The sequence below is a fragment of the Dipteris shenzhenensis genome, chromosome 10 (genome assembly GCF_047967505.1).
Source record: "Dipteris shenzhenensis isolate YYH24624 ecotype China chromosome 10, Dip_SZ_1.0, whole genome shotgun sequence".
Taxonomy (NCBI): Eukaryota; Viridiplantae; Streptophyta; class Polypodiopsida; order Gleicheniales; family Dipteridaceae; genus Dipteris; species Dipteris shenzhenensis.
This window is the reverse complement of record NC_141605.1, coordinates 25019060-25041245: the sequence shown is the minus strand read 5'-3', so window position 1 is coordinate 25041245 and position 22186 is coordinate 25019060. Positions and strand designations below refer to the sequence as shown.

The 22186-nt window shown below is 46.0% G+C and overlaps 1 protein-coding gene across 1 annotated transcript in view; it reads left to right on the top strand.

Moving 5' to 3' along the window:
• The window catches only part of LOC147897604 (pleckstrin homology (PH) domain-containing protein), a 185759-nt gene that overhangs the window by 133782 nt on the left and 29791 nt on the right, over positions 1–22186 (top strand). Inside the window, exons 44-51 of the mRNA XM_087380060.1 lie at positions 13952–13994; positions 14118–14260; positions 14374–14994; positions 15852–16625; positions 16732–16805; positions 17011–17347; positions 17447–17548; positions 17633–17788. Of these exons, the coding sequence (XP_087236186.1) occupies positions 13952–13994; positions 14118–14260; positions 14374–14994; positions 15852–16625; positions 16732–16805; positions 17011–17347; positions 17447–17548; positions 17633–17788 (2250 nt within the window). The remainder of the gene's footprint in view (positions 1–13951; positions 13995–14117; positions 14261–14373; positions 14995–15851; positions 16626–16731; positions 16806–17010; positions 17348–17446; positions 17549–17632; positions 17789–22186) is intronic.

Sequence of the window (22186 nt, the reverse complement as noted above, 5' to 3'; positions counted from 1 at the left end):
CAGCAGACGAGAGGGAGGAGGGTGGCGGGAAGGGCAGGGGCAGGTGGGAGGAGTGGAGGGGGCAGGGGAGAGAGAGGGAGGAGCGAGGGGGGGCAGCAAGAGCGAGGGGGAGGAGGGGTAGAGGGCGGGTGGGTGAGGGGCAGCAAGAGAGGGCAGTGAGGGGAGAGGGAGAGGGCAGCGAGGGGGGAAAGGGAGGGGCAGCGAAGGAGGGCTGCGAGGGAGGGGAGGGCAGCGAGGGGGGAAGGGAGAGGGCAGCGATGGAGAGGGCAGCAAGGGGGGGAAGGGAGAGGAGCTGCGAGGGAGGGGAGAGGGAGAAGGAGAGGGCAGCGAGCGGGGGGAAGGGAGGGGCAGAAAAAAGGCTGCGAGGGAGGGGAGAGGGCAGCGAGGGGGGGAGGGAGAGGGCAGCGATGGAGAGGGCAGCAAGGGGGGGAAGGGAGAGGGGGGGCTAGCAAGGAGGAGGGTGAGGGAGGGGCAGCAGCTTCATGGGGAGGAGCAGCAGCTCTCGATTATGTATACATGTTCTTGTATTTTATTTGGACGTTATGACTTGGCAAATCCAGAGGGGGTCTCCTAGTGTTTCGTTGCAGCTATTGCCTGATGCTGTTGGAGATCCATATGGGTCACTAGATTGCCAGTGCGGGAACCCAGACACAGTTGATTGATCCTTGGGAGCTGTTATATGCCCATTGCTATTGGAGCACTAAAGTTAATCGATCTGGTGACAGTGTACCAGTTTGGACTTGAGAGGGGTCTTCAGAGGGGCTATCTAGCTCTGCGATACAGGTGCCCATGCAAGAAGTAGACCTTGCACCGGAGGCAGTGTCAGTTGGATTATTATTCCAGGTTGTACAAGGCCCTAAAGTGGGGGCCTACCAGCCGACTGCCCCTAGCCCTACATAGGAAGCTGTACCAGCCAACCACCCTCTGCCCTCCTGCTCATAGGGGACCTGCAACAAGCGCCTCCCTAGGCGCCTTAATAGGGGCTGCCATGCAGCAACAAAGCAGGCCTCAGGAAGGCCTTGAACAGTCTCCACATGGCTAGCACGCCCTCCCGCACTGAGCATCCTGCCAAACCCTACTCTACCTATGCCTCAGAAGAAGGGTGGGCACACCCACAACACTGGCCATCTCTCATCTACCCTAGACTCACTCACTGGGCAAGGCACACCCAAGGCCCTCTCTCTAGGTGACATCAGGAGATGTTGACCTCCAACACCCCCTCTCAGCTCTTGGATGGAATAGAGACACCACGGAGCTAGGTGTGCCGCTGGAACAACTGGAGGAATCCGTCGTGTGATGCTCCACCGCTGAAGACCCATCACAGGTATCGTCAAAGAAGTCCCCCGCGTGGCTTGAACCACCTCAACATGATCACTGGAAACCTGGAAATGTTGCTCCCAGGCCAATGGTGCTAGGTACACTCCTCTGGTTTGGTATTGGTACACTTGGTCAACAATCTAACTACTGGTACTAGTACATGCCTCCAACAGGGAGGCCGGTGGGTCGGTCCCTTTAGGCTGTTGGGTCGGCCCTGTAGGCTGTTGGTCGGTGGCCCATCTCCTTGCTGGCCGACTTGGAGGCTGGGGAGCTATCTATAGGCCCCCGCCACTTGAGCATTTTATCATCTCTTAGAGGGCCTGGAAGAAGAGCGGAGCCAGCCCTGTTGTGCACCAAAGGAGCAGGGTAGTGGATCAGTTCTTCCACTCCCTTGTGCTCCCCTTCCAATTGGTTGTTGAGCTGTGTGTTCCGAGCTCTCAAGCAGCCTGTTGTTTTCGTGGTTTTCTCCAGAGATCACTTGAATTTCTCCTATTCCCCCCTCGCTACCCCCTCGCTACCTCTGCTACCCCCTCCCGCTAACTCTGCTACCCCCTCCGCTACCCCTCGCTAATCCCCTCCGCTACCCCCTCGCTAACCTCCTCCGCTACCCCCTCGCTAACCCCCTCCGCTACCCCCTCCGCTACCCCTCCCTACCCCGTCTGCTACCCCCCGCTACCCCCTCCGCTACCCCTCGCTACCCCGTCTGCTACCCACCCGCTACCCCTCGCTACCCCCTCTGCTACCCCCCCGCTACCCCCTCGCTACCCCCTCCGCTACCCCCTCGCTACCCCTCTGCTACCCCCCCGCTACCTACCCCCCCCCCCCCTTTTTTCCCAAGAAGGAAAAAAACCCGCTCTCAGCTCTGACTTAAAAAAAAAAAAAAAGCAGCTTCGACCTCTTGCAATCCCTTCTTTGCCCACTGCTGTTTTCCCCATAATGAAGGGAACAGGGGGATGAGGACAGGAGACTAGGCGGGAGACCCTTTGATCCAAATCTGCATATGCGTGGAGATGGGGAAGGGGAACGGTGACAAGGCGAAAACACAAAAGCAACTCAGTTTGGAGGACTTCAACAAGCGCAGCAACCGGAGCGGTTTGACAGTGGACAGCACCGTGGCCCAGAAGAAAGGGGCCCACCCAAAGCCCATGCCACTCACCACATCCTCGACCTCTATGGTTACCACCACTATTTCACCACCATCATCCGCCTCATCATCTATGCCACCTCTCTCCTCCCCCTCTCCTGCATCATCCTCACAGGTCTCCTCTCCAGTAGCCTCACCACTGGCCCCACTAGCCACGGCTCCACAGTACTTTCCCCTCGTATCACCTCTACCTCTCAGTCAGCCACCCTTCATCACCTCGTCCGGCCTGGCTACTCCTACATATCACTCCCCTGCCCAGATCATGCTGTCCCCACCCTTAGTACAACCTCAGCAGCCCACCTTCATTCCAATCCCTCTCGAGATCCAGTTTCCACCTGGACCAGGACATCTTAGGCCCATGCCAGATGCTTGGGACTCCCTATTGGCTGAGATACATAGCATCCGGGCCCGTCAGACAGAGCTGACACATTACACCCAGGAGCAGGCCCGATACACTCGCATTATACACGAGTAGGGCACCCTTATCCAGGGACTCAGGCACAACATCACACAGCTTCGAGAGGAGCTTGGGACCCTCAAAGTAGCGCCTGGAGGGACCCCAGTCACAGAGATGGAGGCATAGATAGCCACGATACAGTCGGCTATGGCAGAGACGACTAGATGGGTGGACGTGGCGAAACGGGAGCCCGTAAAGGCAACTATTTCAGCCACCATACAAGAGCAGCAGTAGAGGGCTTCGAAGGCCCTCAACATCCGGATACGAGGGATCACGCGAGACAGCACCAGCACCACTAGGACGCCCATGGAGGAGGCGATCACCTTTGTGACCACCACCATGGGAGTCCCCGACCATGGCATAGAGGGAGCATGGCGTGTTGGGAGAGATCCCAACCGAGAGCAGCCCCTAGTCATTTGCTTCAGAGATTCACATGCTCGACTAGTGACACTCCGACGCCGAGCCTCTCTACGAGAGCATCCCAACCACTACAGATTGAGGAGCGACGAGTTCTTTTGCAGCAGTGGGATGTTGTCCGCAAGGAGGGGAAATGGGCCGTGGTCCGAGATGGTAGGTTGTTGACCGACACCCGTCGGGCTCCCACCCGTACCTCCTAGGGGTACGGAGCCTATGAGACTCAGGTTTCCGAGACCCTAGACTGCACCATTTGGAACTGTAATGGTACCTTATGGTCAGACCCAGGAAACTTCTCGGAGTCTTATACAGGACGAGACATAGTCTTTTACACGGAGACACACCAGAGCACAGAGCATCCACTACCAATAGTCAGTGGCTACACATGGGAGTCAACCTTCAGGGATGAGACGAGGGATACAGGAAGAGTCCGAGGATTAGGCAGGGTCGCAGTATTGTACAGGTCTTCCCTTGTTGGAGCCATCTCCATTGAGAGGAAAGACGCACACTCTCGATTCATGTGGATCCGGATCCGACGCACAGAATCCCGTGACCTTTTCATAGCAATATGCTACTTTCCGCTAGACACATCCCATTTTGCCAGAGTGGCACGAGAGGAGGGTGAGACATCGCTATATGCACCCTTACATCACGATATCCGAGAGCTTTCACCCCGCGGGGAAGTTCTCCTCGTTGGGGACTTCAACGCCAGGACGAGCACGCGCTAGGCACCACTACTGGACTTCCGAGACAACTCTATCATGCTACCAGACATGGACCTAGACGGAGCAGGTATGACCAGGACCTCATTGGACCAACACGGGCCTGTTACACCATATGGACACGCGCTCCTTGATCTGGGCACGATGCATGATCTCATCATCTACAACGGGCTCAACCTATGGTCCTCCTCAGGTGGTTTTACTTGCTTCCCACACGGGGGGGGGGGACACTAGTGTAGTAGATTACATCATGGGATCCCCTACCTTCACTTCATGTATCACCGACTTCACCGTAGCACCACTCCCTCTAGGAGCTGATCACACATACCTATTCTTCACTATCGCCACCCCACGCTTAGCCACACCACACACACCACATAGGAAGCACGACACCTACCACGACATACACTTTGATCACAGCCTCTCACCGGCCTACTCTGGACGCCTAAATAGACTCCTAACCTACATCGATCACATACCACTCATAGAGGACCGTGCTGCCCTGATTAGTCGCACACTCCACGAGGCTGCCCTCCAAATCTTTCCCCACACCACACGGTCCACTAGAACACCACCTCTTGGTTTTGTACCCTGCAACAATTGGTACGATGCGGAGTGCAAGGCTTATCGCCGACAGCTCTGACTCGAAACCGGATGTCACCTCCCGAGCACACGAGACACGGTACACAAGTACCGACGTCTTGTACGTCGGAAGAAGCAGGCATTTCTTCGTCGAAATGAGGAGGAGTTGCTGCACATCTTGTACAGCAGCAACTCTAAGGATTTTTGGCGGAGATTCCTTGAGCGTAGATCCCCATCACCCCTCACCGACACGAGAATCTGGCACACGTATGCACACCATCTTTATGATGTCCCACACCAGCCCACTCCAGATCTCATACACACACCTCGCCCCACCACTTACACGTTGTTCACCAGAGGGGGAGTCAAGGACGCGACATTGAAACTGCACAATGGCCGAGCTAAGGATCACGAGGGGCTATGCACTGAGTTTATCGCATATGGGATCGACACATTAGCCCTGATTCAGCAAAGCTATTCAATGACGCTGTTTACCTTGGCTTCCCCCGCACCTGGACACTGAACACCATCACCCCCATTCACAAGGCAGGGGATCCCATGGACCCGAGTAACTACAGGTTTATCATGATTGGACATGTGATGTCCAAGATCTATGCAGCTGTATTGGATGCCTCAGTCAGCTTGTTCGCAGAGATGAGAGAGCTCAGAGCAGAGGATTAGGCCGGTTTCAGGCGAGATTATGGGACTATGGATCACATACTCACACTCAGAAGTGTCATTGAGGAGGCCAGATCACGGAAGAAGAGGGTATATTGTTGCTTTGTGGATTTCCGCAAAGCCTTTGACACAGTACCTCGAGCTCGTCTCATCACACGCCTACAGACCCTGGGATTTGATCAAGAGATCATCTGGGCAGTGATGGCACTGTATGAGAGAGTCTTAGGCCGAGTTCGGAAAGGCGCAGGTTGGACAGATGAGATCCTGAGTACCATAGGGGTCAAACAGGGTTGTGCCTTATCACTGACCCTGTTTGGCCTCTACATCGATGAGCTTGAAACTTTCATGGGGGCGTTTGGAGGGACCGGTTACTCACTTGCTGGGATCATCATCAGGATTCTTCTTTATGCAGATGACGTGGCACTCTTGTCGTCCACACCCGAGAGGCTCCAGCGACACCTGGATGCACTGCAAGCTTTTTGTTTATCCCATGATTTGGAGGTCAACCTTGGCAAGACCAAGGTCATGATCTTTAGCCCCTCTCAAGCAAACATGCAACAGAAGCAGGTTACTTTTACTTTTGGTGGGTCACTAGTTGAGATCGTATCCTCATACACTCACTTGGGGGTCATCTTCTTCGGCCTGATCTTCACGATGAGACCAGTGATGGAGGTCAAACTAAGCAGGGGATACGCCTCACTGGCTTGGCTAGAGAGACAATGCTTTCACTCCCACTTCTAGGACCCTCGGACCAAGGCTCTTCTCTTCGACACCTTGGTCCGACTAGCCAGCCCTTATTGGGGGCGTGACATGTTAGAGATAGAGTGGACACGGGTGGAGCGCCTGGAGATCCTCATGCTCTCACGGATGATCCGGGGGAAACCGTCTATACCACATCACATCATTCAAGCCAAGTTTGGTGCTTCTCTACTCCAGCTAGATGCAGCCTTTCAGAGCATCACATATCTACACAGGGTTATATCATATGGGGACTGCACATCAAGGAGACAGAGGTTGCCATGGTTGGCTCTCAATTCCTCCATGAGGTTGGCAGCAGAGGGAGACGAGCGATGCTGGTATGCACGGACTCACAGATGGTTTGTGAGACTAGGGTTCCACATCGATAGGATACCTCCTTTTCAGTACAATTTAGATGCCCCTCCGGTACTCCCACCCACCATCCCGATTGGGCCACACACCAACCAGGTCATTCGAGAGGATCTCCTGCAGCTACACACCTTTAGGACCTGGTTGGAGCCGAGGGAGCTTTAAGTAAAGCTGAGTTTCTATAGAGATTACTGTCTTCATATTTTGGAGGAGGGATTCATCACACCACCAGGGTACACTAAGCTTCATATGCCTCAGTCACTACGAATCTCCATCGGACAGTTTCGGGTATCATCACACCGCCTCCGCATAGAGAGCGGCAGAGCAGAGGAGATTCCTAGGGAGCATCGCTTATGCATATTGTGCCAGTGCCTCTTCAGAGACGGCTCCGGGCTCCTTTCCAGATTCCTTGCCTACCCAGATCAAAGATGCCTCGCGGCCTTCATTCATGAGGGAGTCCGACACAGAGAGTACTTACTCAGGTGACGGGGCTTGGCCACATCATCAAACACCTCTCAGACCAAGATCATAGAGTTCTTCCCGTCGAGTGACATTGATCGTCTAGTCTCTAGCTGCAGACGTGACAGAGACCCCGACCCGACGATCGCAGCACAACACACGAGACATCGAGGGGACACATAGATCACTCTGGGGGACCTCCCGTCATTGTTTAGACCCAGGATACGTCCCACGGGAGTCACGGTGGCTCTGGTCTTATGTCGAGCCTCGTCCAGGAGACCGAGACGCACGGCACCCCTTGACGGGCGCTAGCGTCCCATCACCAGCTATGCACCAGCTAGGGCGACATGACATAAGGAGGATTCCGCTCCGCTCCAGTCCTTTTCTTTTCATTGTTACATCCAGATGTATTTGATTATGTATGATCAGACTTAGGGTTCAGCACGGGTGATGATGCTCGTTTCAGTAGCTCCACCCTTACTGTGATTTGTATCATGTTTTCTTTGAGTCTCATAGACCCATCGGTCTTCCGAAGACTCTAATAAAATTTCTTTCTTTCTTTCTTTCTCTCCCTTCTCTCCTTCTTAGTGTGTGTGTGTGTGTGAAGCGTGCTATCTCTGTCTCTCTCTTCTGTTCATTTTCGCTACACTTCTCACAGTTTGGTCATGCACATTACAGAGCTTTGGCATATTTGCATAATCATAATATGGTTGAAGGTTTGCCAAAACTAGAGCAGCCCACTCAAGAGGTGTGTGAAGCGTGTGCTCTTGGAAATTTGCATCGCCTACTGTTCCAAAAGGATGGTCCAGGTTCAGAAAGAGCACAAAGGGTTTTGCAGATTGTGCATAGTGATGTTTGTGGACTAATGAATGTCACAACCCATAGAGGGTATGGGTATTTTGTCAGATTCATTGATGATGACTCCAGGTTTACTTGGCTCTTTCTCATGAAAAGCAAATCTGAAGTGTTCAATTGGTTTAAGGAGTTCAAAGCATTGGCTGAGAACCAAACCAATTTTAGAATTGGAACTCTTAATTCTGACAATGGGAGAGAGTATACTTCACATGCCTTTGAAGGGTACTTGAAAGAGCATCGGATAAAGCATCACAAAACAGTGCCATACATGCCTCAGCATAATCCAATTGTAGAGAGGAAGAACAAGACTCTCATGGCGATGACATGGTATATGCTGAAATTTAAGAAAATGTCAAATGCATTTTGGGGTGAAGAAATTGTTACAGCCACATATGTTCAGAATCGATGCCCTACACAAGAATTGGTTGACAAGAGGCCTTTTGAGGCATTTTATTGGTACTAGCCCAAGGCGAATCATTTTAGAGTGTTTGGGTCTGTTGCATATGCTTTGGTACCAGCTGAGAATCGATCCAAGCTTGATGATAAGAGCATCAAATGCATCTTTGTGGGGCATAGCACTGAAAGTCGAGGCTTTATGCTTTATGATACAACCACAAAGAAAGTAATCATAAGCAAGGATGTTTTTTTTGCAGAGCATGATAGCATGCAGCCCATCAGTGATGAGGGGGAGCTACCTCCATATGATAATACACCTCTGGACATCATTCAGTTTGAGGATGATGCTGATTTGGGTTGGTCAGTTGACGTGGGTTCTCCAGTCGACGTTCCCTCTACCTCTTAGACTCGAGTAGGGTTGCCACATGTTGAGGGTTCTTTTCCCTCGAATGTTTCAGATTTGCAGTCAGCTCATGGGGAGGGACAGCCCAATATTTGAAAGAATTATCAGCGCCGTGCAAAGGATGTTACTCCATATGCACGTCCATATGCTATTCCCAGTGGGACAGCTGAGAATTCAGTTCCTAGATGGGCTAGGTTGACACTTGCAGATGCTAAAGATCAGCTTGTATTGGGGAGAACTAGGGCCTGCACTTAGAATGCAAAGGACGTTACTCCATATGCACTTCCAAATGCTATCCCAACGGGACAGCTGAGAATTCAGTTCCTAGATGGGCTAGGTTGACACTTGCAGATGCTAAAGATCAGCCTGTATTGGGGAGAACTAGGGCCAGCACTCATAATGCTAAGCAGCAAGTGAATTTTGCTCTCATGACCCAAGTGATGGAAGCTGAAATTGAGCCTTAGCGCTTTGAGGATGCTCAAGGCAATCTAGCATGGCAAAAAGCCATGGAAGCTGAGATTAGATCCATTCAGAAGAGTGCTACATGAGATTTAGTTGATGCGCCCATTGGCAAGAATATGGTTGGCACCAAATGATCATGCAGATGGTACAATTGAAAAGTACAAATCCCGTTTAGTTGCCAAGGGGTATGCACAAGAAGAGGGGGTAGATTATGAGGAGACATTTGCTTCGGTGGCCAAGATGACTACCATTCGCTCGGTCATCTCTCTTGCTGCATTTTATGGTTAGTGTGTGTACCAGATGGATATCAAGACCACCTTCCTCAATCAAGATCTCAAGGAGGAGGTCTATGTGCATAAGCCTTAGGGTTTTGTTGTTCAGGGACAAGAGCACAAGGTATGCAAGTAGGAAATCCTTGTATGGGTTGAAGCAAGCGCCTTGTGCATGGTATCATAAGATACATCAGTTCTTGCTGTCCTAGGGCTTTGTCAACACTCATACAGAGCCAAACTTATATGTTTTGCGACAATAATCAGATTTGGTCATGTTTGTGCTTTATGTCGATGACATCATACTCACTAGCAGTAATTTGCAGCAAATTACAGCAGTGCAGTCCGTCTTGTGTCAGCAGACTTTTGATATGACAGAGTTGGGCCTCTTACACTACCGTCTTGGCATTGAATTTTGGCAAACCCAAGGGGGGATTTATATGTCACAGACAAAATCTTCGAAGGGGTTGTTGCAGAAATTTAAGATGGAGAATTGTAAGCATGTGGCCACTCCATTGGGAAAAGGAATTAAGCCGAGTAAGCATGATATAGCTGAAAAGTTTAATGGCACATTGTACAGGCAGTTGGTTGGTAGTTTGATCTACTTATGCTCCACACGGCCAGGCATTTCCTATGCAAGAGGGCTTCTTAGCCAGTTCATGCATTGTCTCACAGTCACGCATTGGAATGCAATGAAGAGGGTTCTCAGATATGTACATGGTACACTTTCCTATGGGTTGCATTATACTCCAGATGGTATCTTGTCCCATGAACTCAAGTATAGTATCTTACTCGTCTTCCCTACTGGCCAGCGTAGATACCGTGTCCACAGGCAAGTACAATGAAAAAGACTCAGGCAACACTGCATTACTAGTTGAGCACAACAAGCTCATTTCTATTGCTATATTAGATAGTGGAGCATGAATAAGCATAGCAACTAAATCCATTTGCGAGTTATGGGGAAAGCCTGCTATCAGACGAACAAGAATGAACCTCCAATTAGTAGATCGGAGCTTAATGTCTTGTGGCATAGAGTATGAACATACCTTTACTATAGTTGACTTTGGGTAGAACACTAATTACGAGGTAGGCCTTTCATGCACCAATTTCAAATGATACAAATTTAACCAAGGTAAAAGGCATAAATATGTGTGTGTGCTTGTATGTGTGGCAATAGTATAATAAAATATGGTGCGCATAGGGATTTCTTTGAGTGGCTTCACTGACTCAGATTGGTCAGGAGACATCGATGATCGGAGTCCCACTTCCAGCTATTGCTTCTCATTGGGCTCTGTGTGTATCTCGTGGCTCAGTAAGAAGCAAGACCGTGTGTCTCTCTCCTCCAGTGAAGTAGAATACAAAGCTGCAAATTCAGCCACTATGGAATGTATGTGGTTAAGGAAGCTTTTGCATGACTTGCATCATGCTCAAGATGGTGCTGCAACCCCGATCCTCTGTGACAGCCAAAGTTGCATTGCTATTGGGAACAATCCTATATTTCATGCTCGCATGAAACACATTGAAAACCACTATCATTATGTACGGGATTGTATCACAGATGGCTTCATTGATCTCACATATTGTTCCAAGATATCTTCACTAAAAGCCTGTCAGCGCCTCTCTTCACACGACATGGATATGGCTTGGGGATATGAGACATTCGAATAATGTCAAGGAGGGTTGTAAAATGACATTGTTTTCTTTTGTACTCTCATAGGTTGCTATATCCAATGTGGATGAATTTGTGCAACCATGGTACTTTAAGTACTTTTGACATCATTCCAAAGTACTTCAGCCATATCATTGAGGGGGGTTTGTAGAGATATATACAATGATATGGTGGTGTAGGATAGACTAGGACTTAGTCTATTTTGGAGTTTTAGTGTGTTATAGTACTTGGACTATATATGCCAAGTACTTATTTGGTTGAGCATTTCAGTTGGGGTTCACTTGTGTTCACTTCTTGTTCTCTTGTGTTCACAATCCGTCTCCATTCTTGTTTCTACAACTTATTGACTCAGACCGGGTTTTACAGACTGATCCTGATGCCGTTATGCACATACAGATTTTTATGCCTCCCTTTGACAGCAAATCCGGATACATATTCCAGGGATGATGCTAGATTTGTTGTATGACTGTGTTTTCCTATGTTGATGAAGCCAGATCTACGGGCCTCATTAGATGCACCTTTCATCAACATAGAGTTCATAACTACTCTTCTTGCCCTTCATAAGAGCAAGTGCTTGGGTTCGGATGGGCTTATCCCCTCCTTTTTAATTACTTTTTGGAATATGATTGGGGATCACATTACCTCAGCCCTGCAGGGCGTTTTGGACTCTGGTGAGATGTCTAAATCACTCACAGAGGGTCTCATTCATCTTATTCCAAAAGGAGGCAGCAGGAACTTAGTGTCTCATTGGAGACCGATTACTCTCTTCGGCACTAGTTACAAAATCTTGGCTAAAGCAATCAGCCTACGTTTGCAGTCCATGCTTCCAGATCTTATTCATGATACTCGGATGGGCTTTGTACATCGCAGGAGCATCTTTGATAATATCTCTAATTTTGGGAGGCTTTTGAGTTGGCTATGCAGAGCAGCCAATAGGTTTGGCTGTCTTGAAGGCTTGGGTTAGCTTCAGGAGTACTCTTCAAAGAGTTCTCCCTTCCTCTTATAAAGAAATAGATAGGCAGACCATCATGTGGAATGACAATATACTTGATGATCATGGCAGAGTGTTCACATATATATGCAGTGGTCCAAGTGGGAGAGGGGTCTTGCCTCCACAGTGGGGTCCTAGAAAGCTTTCAAAAGCTTATATAGGACTGTAAGGCTCAATTAGTAAGCAATCTCAGAGGGAGTGTGGGCAGAATTCAGCAAATTGATGCAGCCATTCCATTGGATTGGATGGAAACAGATGATAATGCCTATTTTGTGTTTCACTTGGATGGGCACCTTCACGAGAGTAGGCATTCCTGTATGGTTATTGTGGTCTATGGTGCGGATGAGGATGCCTTGGTCTTTGATGTCCTTGCGGGTGGCAAGCTGTCCATATCGATGATGTTTTATTACAGATTCCATTTCAGCCAGTCGGGATTGTTGGATCGGTGCAGCATGGCTCAGACTCAAAGTACTACTTAGACACTCACCCACGTCTTGTTACCTTGAGAGCATGGAGATTGTGGCTTTTTAGGGGTGTTCCCATAAAGTAACTACAATGGGATCTTGGGAATGGGAATGGATAGATGAAGGGCACTGAGAGAAGAGCCTTCCCTTCTTTCTTTACATTGTTAATAATGCCAGGAGATTGCAATTGAGCTGTAGAGGTCGGAGGTCCTCAAGAGCACCCAATTGGGATTATTTTGGGATTTCGGCTAACATACAGAAGAACTTCTAGAGGAGACTTTGGAAATCCCACAGGAATAGAAAAATCACTCTATTCTTTTGGCATTCTATTCAAGGCGGGATTGCAGTGAACCTTTGGAGATCTAGGTTTAGAGCTGACCATACTTGTCCTCGTTGCCTTTTTGCTGTGGAGTCAAGTCAGCATTGCCTTTGGGATTGCAGATAGGCCAGGATTATTTCGATTGGGATAGCCAAGATTTTCAGCACCTTTATTGGTTGCCCCTTCTTCATCTTGGGCTTTATCGATTCGACGCTATTGAATTGAGCCCTGCTCTCTGGATGACGTTCCTGCTTCACCCTTCAGAGCTATACATGCATCTTTGGGGCGAGTATTGTAGCGTGGCATATTTGGAGCACCAAAGGCACAGAGGCATTGGATGGATCCTAGGTCCACCCTTCTTGTACCTTGGCCAGCATATGGACGGATACTATACATACTTTGATGGCCATCTGTGCGACCATGTAGGGGTCCTCACGTGCAGCCTCTGCTAGGATAGCTATATTTTTTAGGGAATGGGAGAGCTCCCCTTTCTTCTGTGAGACTACTATAGGGTTCAGATGGCATTTCAGCTTCAACCTTGGCTGTTTTCTACCTCCTTCTAAGGAGTGTTTTCTCATGTACTGCATGATGTATTTCTACCTTGAGCTTTTGCTCTTGCAGGTTTTGTTCATACTTAATATAATTCTTTCTTATGAAAAAGAAAGAAAAATAATAAGCTGGATTATGCCTCATGTAAACCTTTGGCACTCTAGACCGCCCACACAATAGCTTAGGCATGCAACCACCATGAATTTTACATTGTACACTTTCATCCAAAGCACCCATCAAACTTGTGGTCCATAGGGTCCATAGCGTCCCATCAAACTTGTGCTCCATAGGGTCCATAGTGTCCATAGGGGGCATCTTGTCAAGGGTCGATAAGGACCTTCATAGTAAGCTAGATCACTACATTGTCTAATGGATGTCTGGGATTTTGTCTTCCAAAACAAGCTCTTTGCTATATATGGATGAAAGGTTTGGCTGGTATTTCATTACTATGGAAGCCCCCCCCCCCTCTCCCCCTTTTTGTTTTTTTCTCTAACGAGATAGCCTTTGCTATTCTTGGTTTAATTTTCCATAGCATTGGAATGTGTCTTTTAAGAAACTGGAAATGTACATCTAGCATAAATAATAATCCTTACAGAGAACTTACATGTGCAACGAGTTATGTTTGGATGATAATCTCTGCTAGGTGCAGGTAATAGAACTTGTTTAGAATGCTCATTTTGAGTTGAACCTGTAGGAAACGAGCATAGTGGAGATTATGGTGACTGACCTTGTCACGGGTATTGCTTCAAGCCCTATTAATCTATTTGCTACACAAGGGTGCTTTTAAAAACCAATTCATACGTTGATCAGATTTGGATTTTCAGTCTATTCATGCCCTCATCTTGTGCTGCTTTGAGCAGGGTCACTGGTTGGGTATTGTTCATTCTCTTTATCAGAAGAACCTGACAGGTACAATGTGAAAATTGAGCAAGAAAATGAATCTAGACCTGTATGTGCCTTTGAGATGAAGTGGGAAGAATTGATGCTGCCAGAAGCATCCAAGGTATTAAATTCATGCCTAAATTGGATTTGAAAAGAAAGCATCAAGTGATCATAGTATTGTGAAGCTTTGTCAATATGACATCTTACAATGCATGACTTGTGGTGAGAATGCAGGATAAAGCACCGAATGGACATTGCGGAAAAATCAGCTATGGATTTTTTTTCTTTCCTTCAGTACAGGAGAGGGAAACCAGTTCCCCTGAAAAGTATCAGAATCTAGGTCTAAAACCAGGAATGATTCAGGTCTCGTACAAAAACCAGGAGTGCTGGACAAATATAGGATTGAATTATGCAGCTAAGGCTACTTGCTGGAGATTAGGCAGTGATACTATAGCTACTGAAACAATTGTGGAGGATGGAAAGAAGCAACTTATATTCAGGTCCTTGGTTGTGGTGTCAAATGTAACAGACTTCCCTGTGGATGTGGCATTGTCTTTTGAATCAGCAAATGCAAGGGTCACCTGCTCAGACACGGATCGTGTTGATAGAAGTCCTGCAAGGATCGGTTCTTCTGATGATGATAACCATGAGCGCTCAAAATCAGTTTTAAAGAAAGATAGCTCAGATGTATCTGATGGAAACACTAATCCTCTGCAAGATACATGTGCAACTGAGGAAGTTTTTGAAAATGAACGATATCAACCTCTTCTTGGGTGGGGGAGCACCTGGCCTGGTCACTTTCTACCAACTGATCCTAGACGCTGGAGCAGACGTGACTATTCTTTCTCAGTTCAGGTAAAAATATTTGAAGAATTAGAGAAAGGAACCATGAGATTACAAGATTTCCATTCCATATGACTTTTTGAGGGGTTTTTTTCATCCTTAAAATAAATAATAATAAGAATGAAGGAGGCAGCTTCTGTGCTTTCTGTGCTATCCCATTCCTTATCAGAAGAATAGAAATACAATAGTGCATGCTTGTGAAAAAGTATTTCAATAGACACCATAGAGTTGCCCAAAACGATCCTTTCTGAGTTCTGAGACATTAAGGTTATGATGCTCATCAGCGTGTTTGAGTAAGAAGATGCAAAGTTTTAAAGTGTCTGATGAATGACGCAACACAGGCAAGATCAAAGAGACATTGGATAGTTTTTTAATTTTTTCTCAGATTCAACTTGCTTTTTGTGAAAATCACTTTTTGTTTGTTAACGTGCCATTTTATCTTGATGGAATAATTTGTAAAGGTCAATCTTGTCAGCTTGTCACCTCTGCGTTTCGGTGACTTGATCCTGGAGTGAATAATTTTTTTTTTTTGGGGGGGGGTAAAGAAAATTTGCATTAAGAAAGCATTTAGATCCATAGCTGTCCCAGAGTGGGACAGCTACTGCTCATAAATAAAAACAGTAATAAAAAACACACACACATTTCTGCACATATGCATGTCCATGTACGCATGCATGCGTGTGGTTGCATACATTCGTTGACGTCTGTGTAATTTGGCAGACGAGCTTTGCTTGACGCACGATTGGTAGAGAGAGAGAGTTTTAAACCTGCAGTTGTTGCATCCTAAGGGAGTTACTACTCTTACTCTTTTTTTTAATTCAAAAAGGTTAGAAAGAAGATGAGTTTTGAAATTCTCTTTTTCGTGGCAGGATTTTCCTGAAGCAGAGTTGCCAGTGGGTTGGGAATGGACAGACAACTGGAAAGTTGACAGGATTGGTGCAGCAGATGAAGATGGTTGGTCTTATGCCTTTGATTTTAAAAGTGTAGAATGGCCTGTGTCAGGTAATTTGAAAGGGAAGACTAAGTTTGTAAGGCGCCGACGTTGGATTCGTTCCAGAAAGTGTGTGGGTATGGATGGCAATAATCCATTGATTATTGGGACATTGGAGCCAGGAGATAGTAACTCAGTACCAATAGCGAGCCTGCGCTCTAGTAGTCCAGATTACATTCTGCAAGTAAGACCACATGGAGATGGTCAAGTGCTCTACAATTGGAGTGATGTTGTTCTCTGTAAAGGACAATCAGATTCTAGATGGAAGTCACAGCCTGTATCACGACTCAGCTTACGCTCTTTAATTGAAGCAGAAGAGCTTCTTTGTTGTTTAAAAGAGGAGGGATCTAGCACCGAACATTCAAAAAATGTTTGGATTTGCCTTGATGTACAAGCAAAAGAAATAGGCTTGAATTCACAACTGGATCCTTTGAAGGATTGGCGCATTCTAATTGTTGCCCCCTTGATATTGTACAACTTTCTTCCAGTATCATCAGAGTATTCGGTGTTTGAGAAATGGCCAGGAACTGGGTTTGTTGTAAGAGAAAGAGGCATAGTGGAACCTGGCCAAGAAGCACAAGTATTCCATGCCGATATACGGAGACCATTATATTTGACTTGGATTCCTCAAGGGGGTTGGCAGGCAGATGATGTATGGATGTCCATTATTCCTGTTATTATTATATTAGATAACCGAGCTCCTGTGGTTTCTGAATGCCACTCCTGTTTTAATTGTCTTTGTTTGTTCTATTTTGAAGGTTCCTGTTTTAATCTCCCATCCCTATAAGCAAAGTGCGAGGCACATTTTGGTAAAGAATTTCTCAACAGGAAGGTAAGCTTCTGTCAACTTTCAAATTTATACAAAGGGACCTTCAGTTTCGTAATTAAGTGCATGTTTTACTTGATTGAAACTTGTATATGGTCCTGTTAATTTTTATGGAAGCAGACACATGATGACTAACTGAAAATTGTGTCCAGCAAGGGCCAATTGTTTTCAGGCAGAATCTCTAAAGTGTTGCCCTACCTTTTGTTCTCAGGATACTTAAGATCTTACTAGACTGTCCTGATGGGAAGGAATTGGTGGCAAGGAGAATAAGATTTTACGTTCCCTGCTGGCTTGATATACAGAAGTGTCCACCCTTGCATTGCATGTTTGTGGAGATCAAGCATAGAAATAAGTTGCAAGTGGGTTTACAACCCAAGGCTGGTGCACATCCAAAAGTTTTAGAACTGATACGGCATGAGGAGATGACAAAACCGTATACAATGGTGTCGAATTTAAATGTAGAAAAGATGGGTGTCTCTGTTGCTTTAGCAGAAACCGAAAAAGCATGCTTTGCACCTCCAACATCACTTTACCCTTTAGGTCAAGCGGTAGGTAACTTTCAGCTCTTTTCTAGTTCATTTCCTTTTCCTCTCAGATTTTGAATTTGTCAGTAAGGAAGATATTTACGCTTGAGTATATTGCGCCAGGATGGGTATGTGGAACTGAAAGCTCTAGCTGAGACAGAATCGAGCTACTACAAACTTATTCTTTCAGCAAAAATTTGTCCATATCAGACTGTTCCAACGAAGGTTATATATACTGTTTTAAAAAGGCCTTTTCCGCACTCTCTTTTTTTGCTTTAGTGAGAGCCTTAAATCTTCTTTGACTTGCAGGTTTTAGTATTTCGTCCCTTTATGACATTCACAAATAGGCTGGGACAAACGATTTATCTGAAGCACAAGTGTGATGATGAGCCAAAGACTCTAACACCATCTGATTGGAGAATCACTTTTCCTCTCCATACAGCAGATGATCATGAAAACTTGCAGGTATATATTATTCAAATTCCTTAACAACTCATAACTTGTATAGAGTAGATGATATAAATATGGAAGAGCTATGCTCCATCTAGACCCTTTATGTGGAGAGACAATCTTATAACTATCAAATCTTGTCATGTGTTTTTTCTTAGCTCTGCAGAAAATGTTCCACGGAAAGGGTTACATGGGTCTTTTTTTAAATCAAAGTGGTCACAGTATTTACCTGCATTATGCACAATGTTTTTTTAATTAACCTCCATCTATATTGGAAACTAATTCAGCTGGAACTTAACGGAAAAACACAATTACTTAATCCAATGAGTTAGCCTTACCTGAATATGAAATATGAAGCAAACATATGCAGCCTTTTATCGAGGTCTTGTTGACATAAGAATGCAAAAAAAACAAGTGGGTTCCCAGGTTCACCCCTCCCAGTCTATGGCAAGTATATGGATTGATATTGTACACACATCGGTGGCCATCTGGGAGAGCATGTAGGGATCCTCTAGAGCAGCTACTGCCACGAGAGGTACTTTTTTCAGAGTTTGGGGAGGATCTCCTTTCCGCTCTGAGTCTCCTTGAAGGTTGAGGTGACACTTTCAGCCTCCACGTTGGATTTTTGTTAGCTCGTTTTGAGCTGGTTATTTTCTCATGCATGGCATGATGTACTCCCACATTTGAGCTTGCTCTTGCGGTTTTCAGTCATACTTAATGAAGTAATCTTTTTGGAAAAAAAAACAAAACAAGAAGTGCACATTTGTCTATTATGCCTTCTTTTATGTTCCAAACGGATTTAATTGGGATGGACTTCACTGGGTCTAGCTCTGAGAATTGCTTTGTTGCTGTTTGACAGAGGACATCAATATTCATCTTAGAAAGACAAATACAGGTTAAATGCTCATTACAATTTTTATAGTTTCTTATTTTTTATATCCGAAGAATCTCTTCAATGGGTAATTGATTGGGAAGAAAAGAAAAGCTGTATGTTGTTGGTAGCCCATCCTTTGACCCTGTAATTCCATCAATTGACATGGTTGTAATGACAAGAGTAAGCAATTTATGAGATCATGAATTCATAAAACTAAAGCAAGCCTTTAAAAAAATAATGTTTGAAAAAGAAAATGAAAGAAAGAGCAGAGCATGCATCTTCTCATTACCTGAAACTTTTTAAAGAAGCAAGGATCAACCTCTCATCCTTACTCTATGTGCGACACTGGCCACCTATTATCCATAAGCTGCAAAAGCCGAAAATGCAAAAAATCAATTGCCACCAATCAACGATTCATTGTCTTATTGCTTACGCAAGGAAAATCTAGTGAAAGGACTTGCCTCTTTATTAAACTTTTTCTCCCCTTTTTTTCTTTGTGGTGATATAGACTTTTATTTAAGTATTAAAGAAGCATCCAAGAGAAGAAACTCGAGAATACATCATGCAAAACATGCAAATCTTGTGGTAAAATACCACTCACAGAGTCTCAACAAATGAAAACCTAAAAGCTAGAACTGTCGCGCGCTGTGTCTCAGAAAAGAGAGAATAGCCTCTCCTCTCTTTGAGAGAAACTGTCCTCTTGGTCCTAGCTGACCTAGAACAACCCTGCATCCTAGCATGAGAGTGTATATAGTATCTGCCCAAATGCAGGCCACGGTATGAGGTGGGTGGACATGGGTGCTGTCAATAGCCCTTGTACATCTAGATCTCCAACGTGCCTGGTAGTAATACTCGCTACACTCTCCGATGAATTGTCTGATTCATGTGCAGGCATGTCCTAAGAAGAAGGGACTGCCTGAAGTCTACCAAACTGTACATCTTGAGGCCACACTAAGATAGCCAAAGAGGAGTCCTGAAACTAGTAAAAGATATGAGGCCCAGAAAAGGAGAGCCATGCCAGGGAACCCCAAAATGAACAAATGGGAGGAGGAAAATCTGCGCAGCAGGTCTACAATCCCAGTCCAAATGATATTGGCATGTCTGCACTCCCAAAGGCAATACTGAGCACCAACGAGGACAAGAGGGATCAGTTCGAAAACAAGTCCTTCACTGATTCATTGTAATCCATTTCATAATAAGCTTGAAAGAGAGAGCGACGTTTCTATTCCTAAGGCAACACCATCTTGTGAGTCCATGACATACCTATCTAAATTGTCAAAGTCTTTCCTTAAATTAAGGTGGGTTTTGGGAGATACCTCATTGTAGAATTGGCCTTAGGACCTCACAAAATGTCTCTTCATACCCTTAAACATGTTGCAATTCCCTATCAGTCATCTGTGAGCCCTTTTTCTCAGATTTGAGTGATTCTGCCTCATTTTGTGGTACCTACTTGCTTTCTGGTGTTCTCTGTCCCTTGCTTTGTCTCTCCCTCACCACTGTTGGCTCCCCTTGTTCATCACTTTCATTCCCCCTCCATCTCCTACCCGACCGAGACCCTAGATGCATGTGGGAGATGAATCTGAGTGTAGCATGGGGGTTCATTAAACCCCTCCTCTGTGATCTGCAAGCAGTGATCTCTCTAGAAGCTGAGTTTTATAGACAGCTCAGGAGGTGCTAGCCATGTATGTGTGAAGTTGTAATAAATCCCCTTTGATGATGTGATTCATCTCGTGGTAGGTGAGTGCAATGGATGGAGTCTCAAAGAAACGGTGGCAGTCTGTCCATATGGTATCCCAAACCTGCAAACCATCTGCATGTCTGAGCATACTAGCGCCTTTGATCTCCTTCTGCCTCCATGCAATAGATGAAGTTAACGCCAGTCATGGCGATTTGTGATGTCGTGGTGTCAAAGTCCTCGACCCTATGGAGGTAATTGACCACTTGAAAGACTGTACCAAGGTGTAGAGCGGTAGCCCCAACCTCTGCTAGCAAAATATGATGTTAAATCAATGGCTTGCTATGGATCATTTGAGCAAGAAACAAAACTTCGATGATGTGATCCTGATCTGAATCCAAAGGAACCTGGGGTGGGGTCACGTCACTCAACTGTGATCATCACAATAATACTTCATAAAAAGGGGGATCCATGTGACCTTAGAAATTATGGGCCTACCTCCCTTGCAACCACAACTTATAACCTTCTTTTTTTTTCCATGAAAGAGACTTCTATTAAGTATAAAAAAAACCCACATGAGCAAGTTCGATGTGGAAATACATCATGCTGGACGACATGGGAAAAAAACACTCTAGAAGAGTAAGCAAAAACTCAAAAAAAGCTGGAGAGAGACCAAGGTTGAGGCTGAAAATGCCACTCAACCCTGATGTAGTCTTTGAGAAAAAAGGGGACCCCCTCCATTCCGTTAGGAATATAACCCTCTTGGAAGAGGCTGCCCTGGAGGACCCTTGCATGCTCGCCAATTTGACAAGTCTACTATTTGAATATGGTGAGATGCACCAAGCTTGACACGACCCCGCAGGATCTGACCCTATCACTGACCTAGAATCTCATCCTCGATACAACCAGAATCATAGCGCAGGTGCCTCGATCCTCCCGACCACCCCCGAGCACATGGGCTACAGCTCGACTCATCCATAGGCTCGTATCTAACCCAGGCGTCCCATACCACCTGAGCCTGTCCAGAGGACCTTCGATACACCACCTATGATCCGCCATGTAGAAGCACTCAACTGAGGAGCACTCAACTGATCTACACAATAGCACTGGCCCTCCCTCTATATAGAAGGAAACCCGCTATAGATAGCACAATGCTATGAATAGCTCCCTCCATATAAAGCGAGCACTATATATGAATCAATCTCTATATATAGCAATCTCGGCTAAAAATAGCCATCCAGCCCTATGCTATCCCGTAACCCACCTTAACCTGCTATCCAACCCTAGGTACACCATGCACATGACATACTCCCCTTCCTCTAAGAACTCACTCCTGAGTTCACCAGAAAGCCTGAAACTCCCTGTGAAGATGAGTCCATGCCAATAATTATACTCTGACGATCAGTTTGAGTGTGCTATACGTTCCATGAGATTCAAATCAAAGAAAATCTAAGGCCAAAGCCACAATCTTTGATAACTAACCCAAGGAAAGTAAATCTCTCAATCTAAACAAGGTTACATATTGTCGAGTAATATTCTCGAGAAATCAAGTAACTGAATCCACAGAGTTAATTCCATTGACATATTTGTACACAAGCATGGTAAAATCCGTACTTAAAGGTAAATGATTCTATCAACCTTACCTATTGAGTATCCTTGAACTGAAAATCTTAGGTTGAGATTAAGGAATCATTGTTCGAACATCCCCATCAATTGAACCCCTCGAGGCCAATTTTTGGGTTGCAATTTCTATCAACCCTAATTCTTGAATTACTTAGTATTCAGAAAATCCCTCAATGGAATACCCTTGTAATTCAAATTCTTGGGTTGAAATACATGACAGACTTTCCATCGTAGAACAATT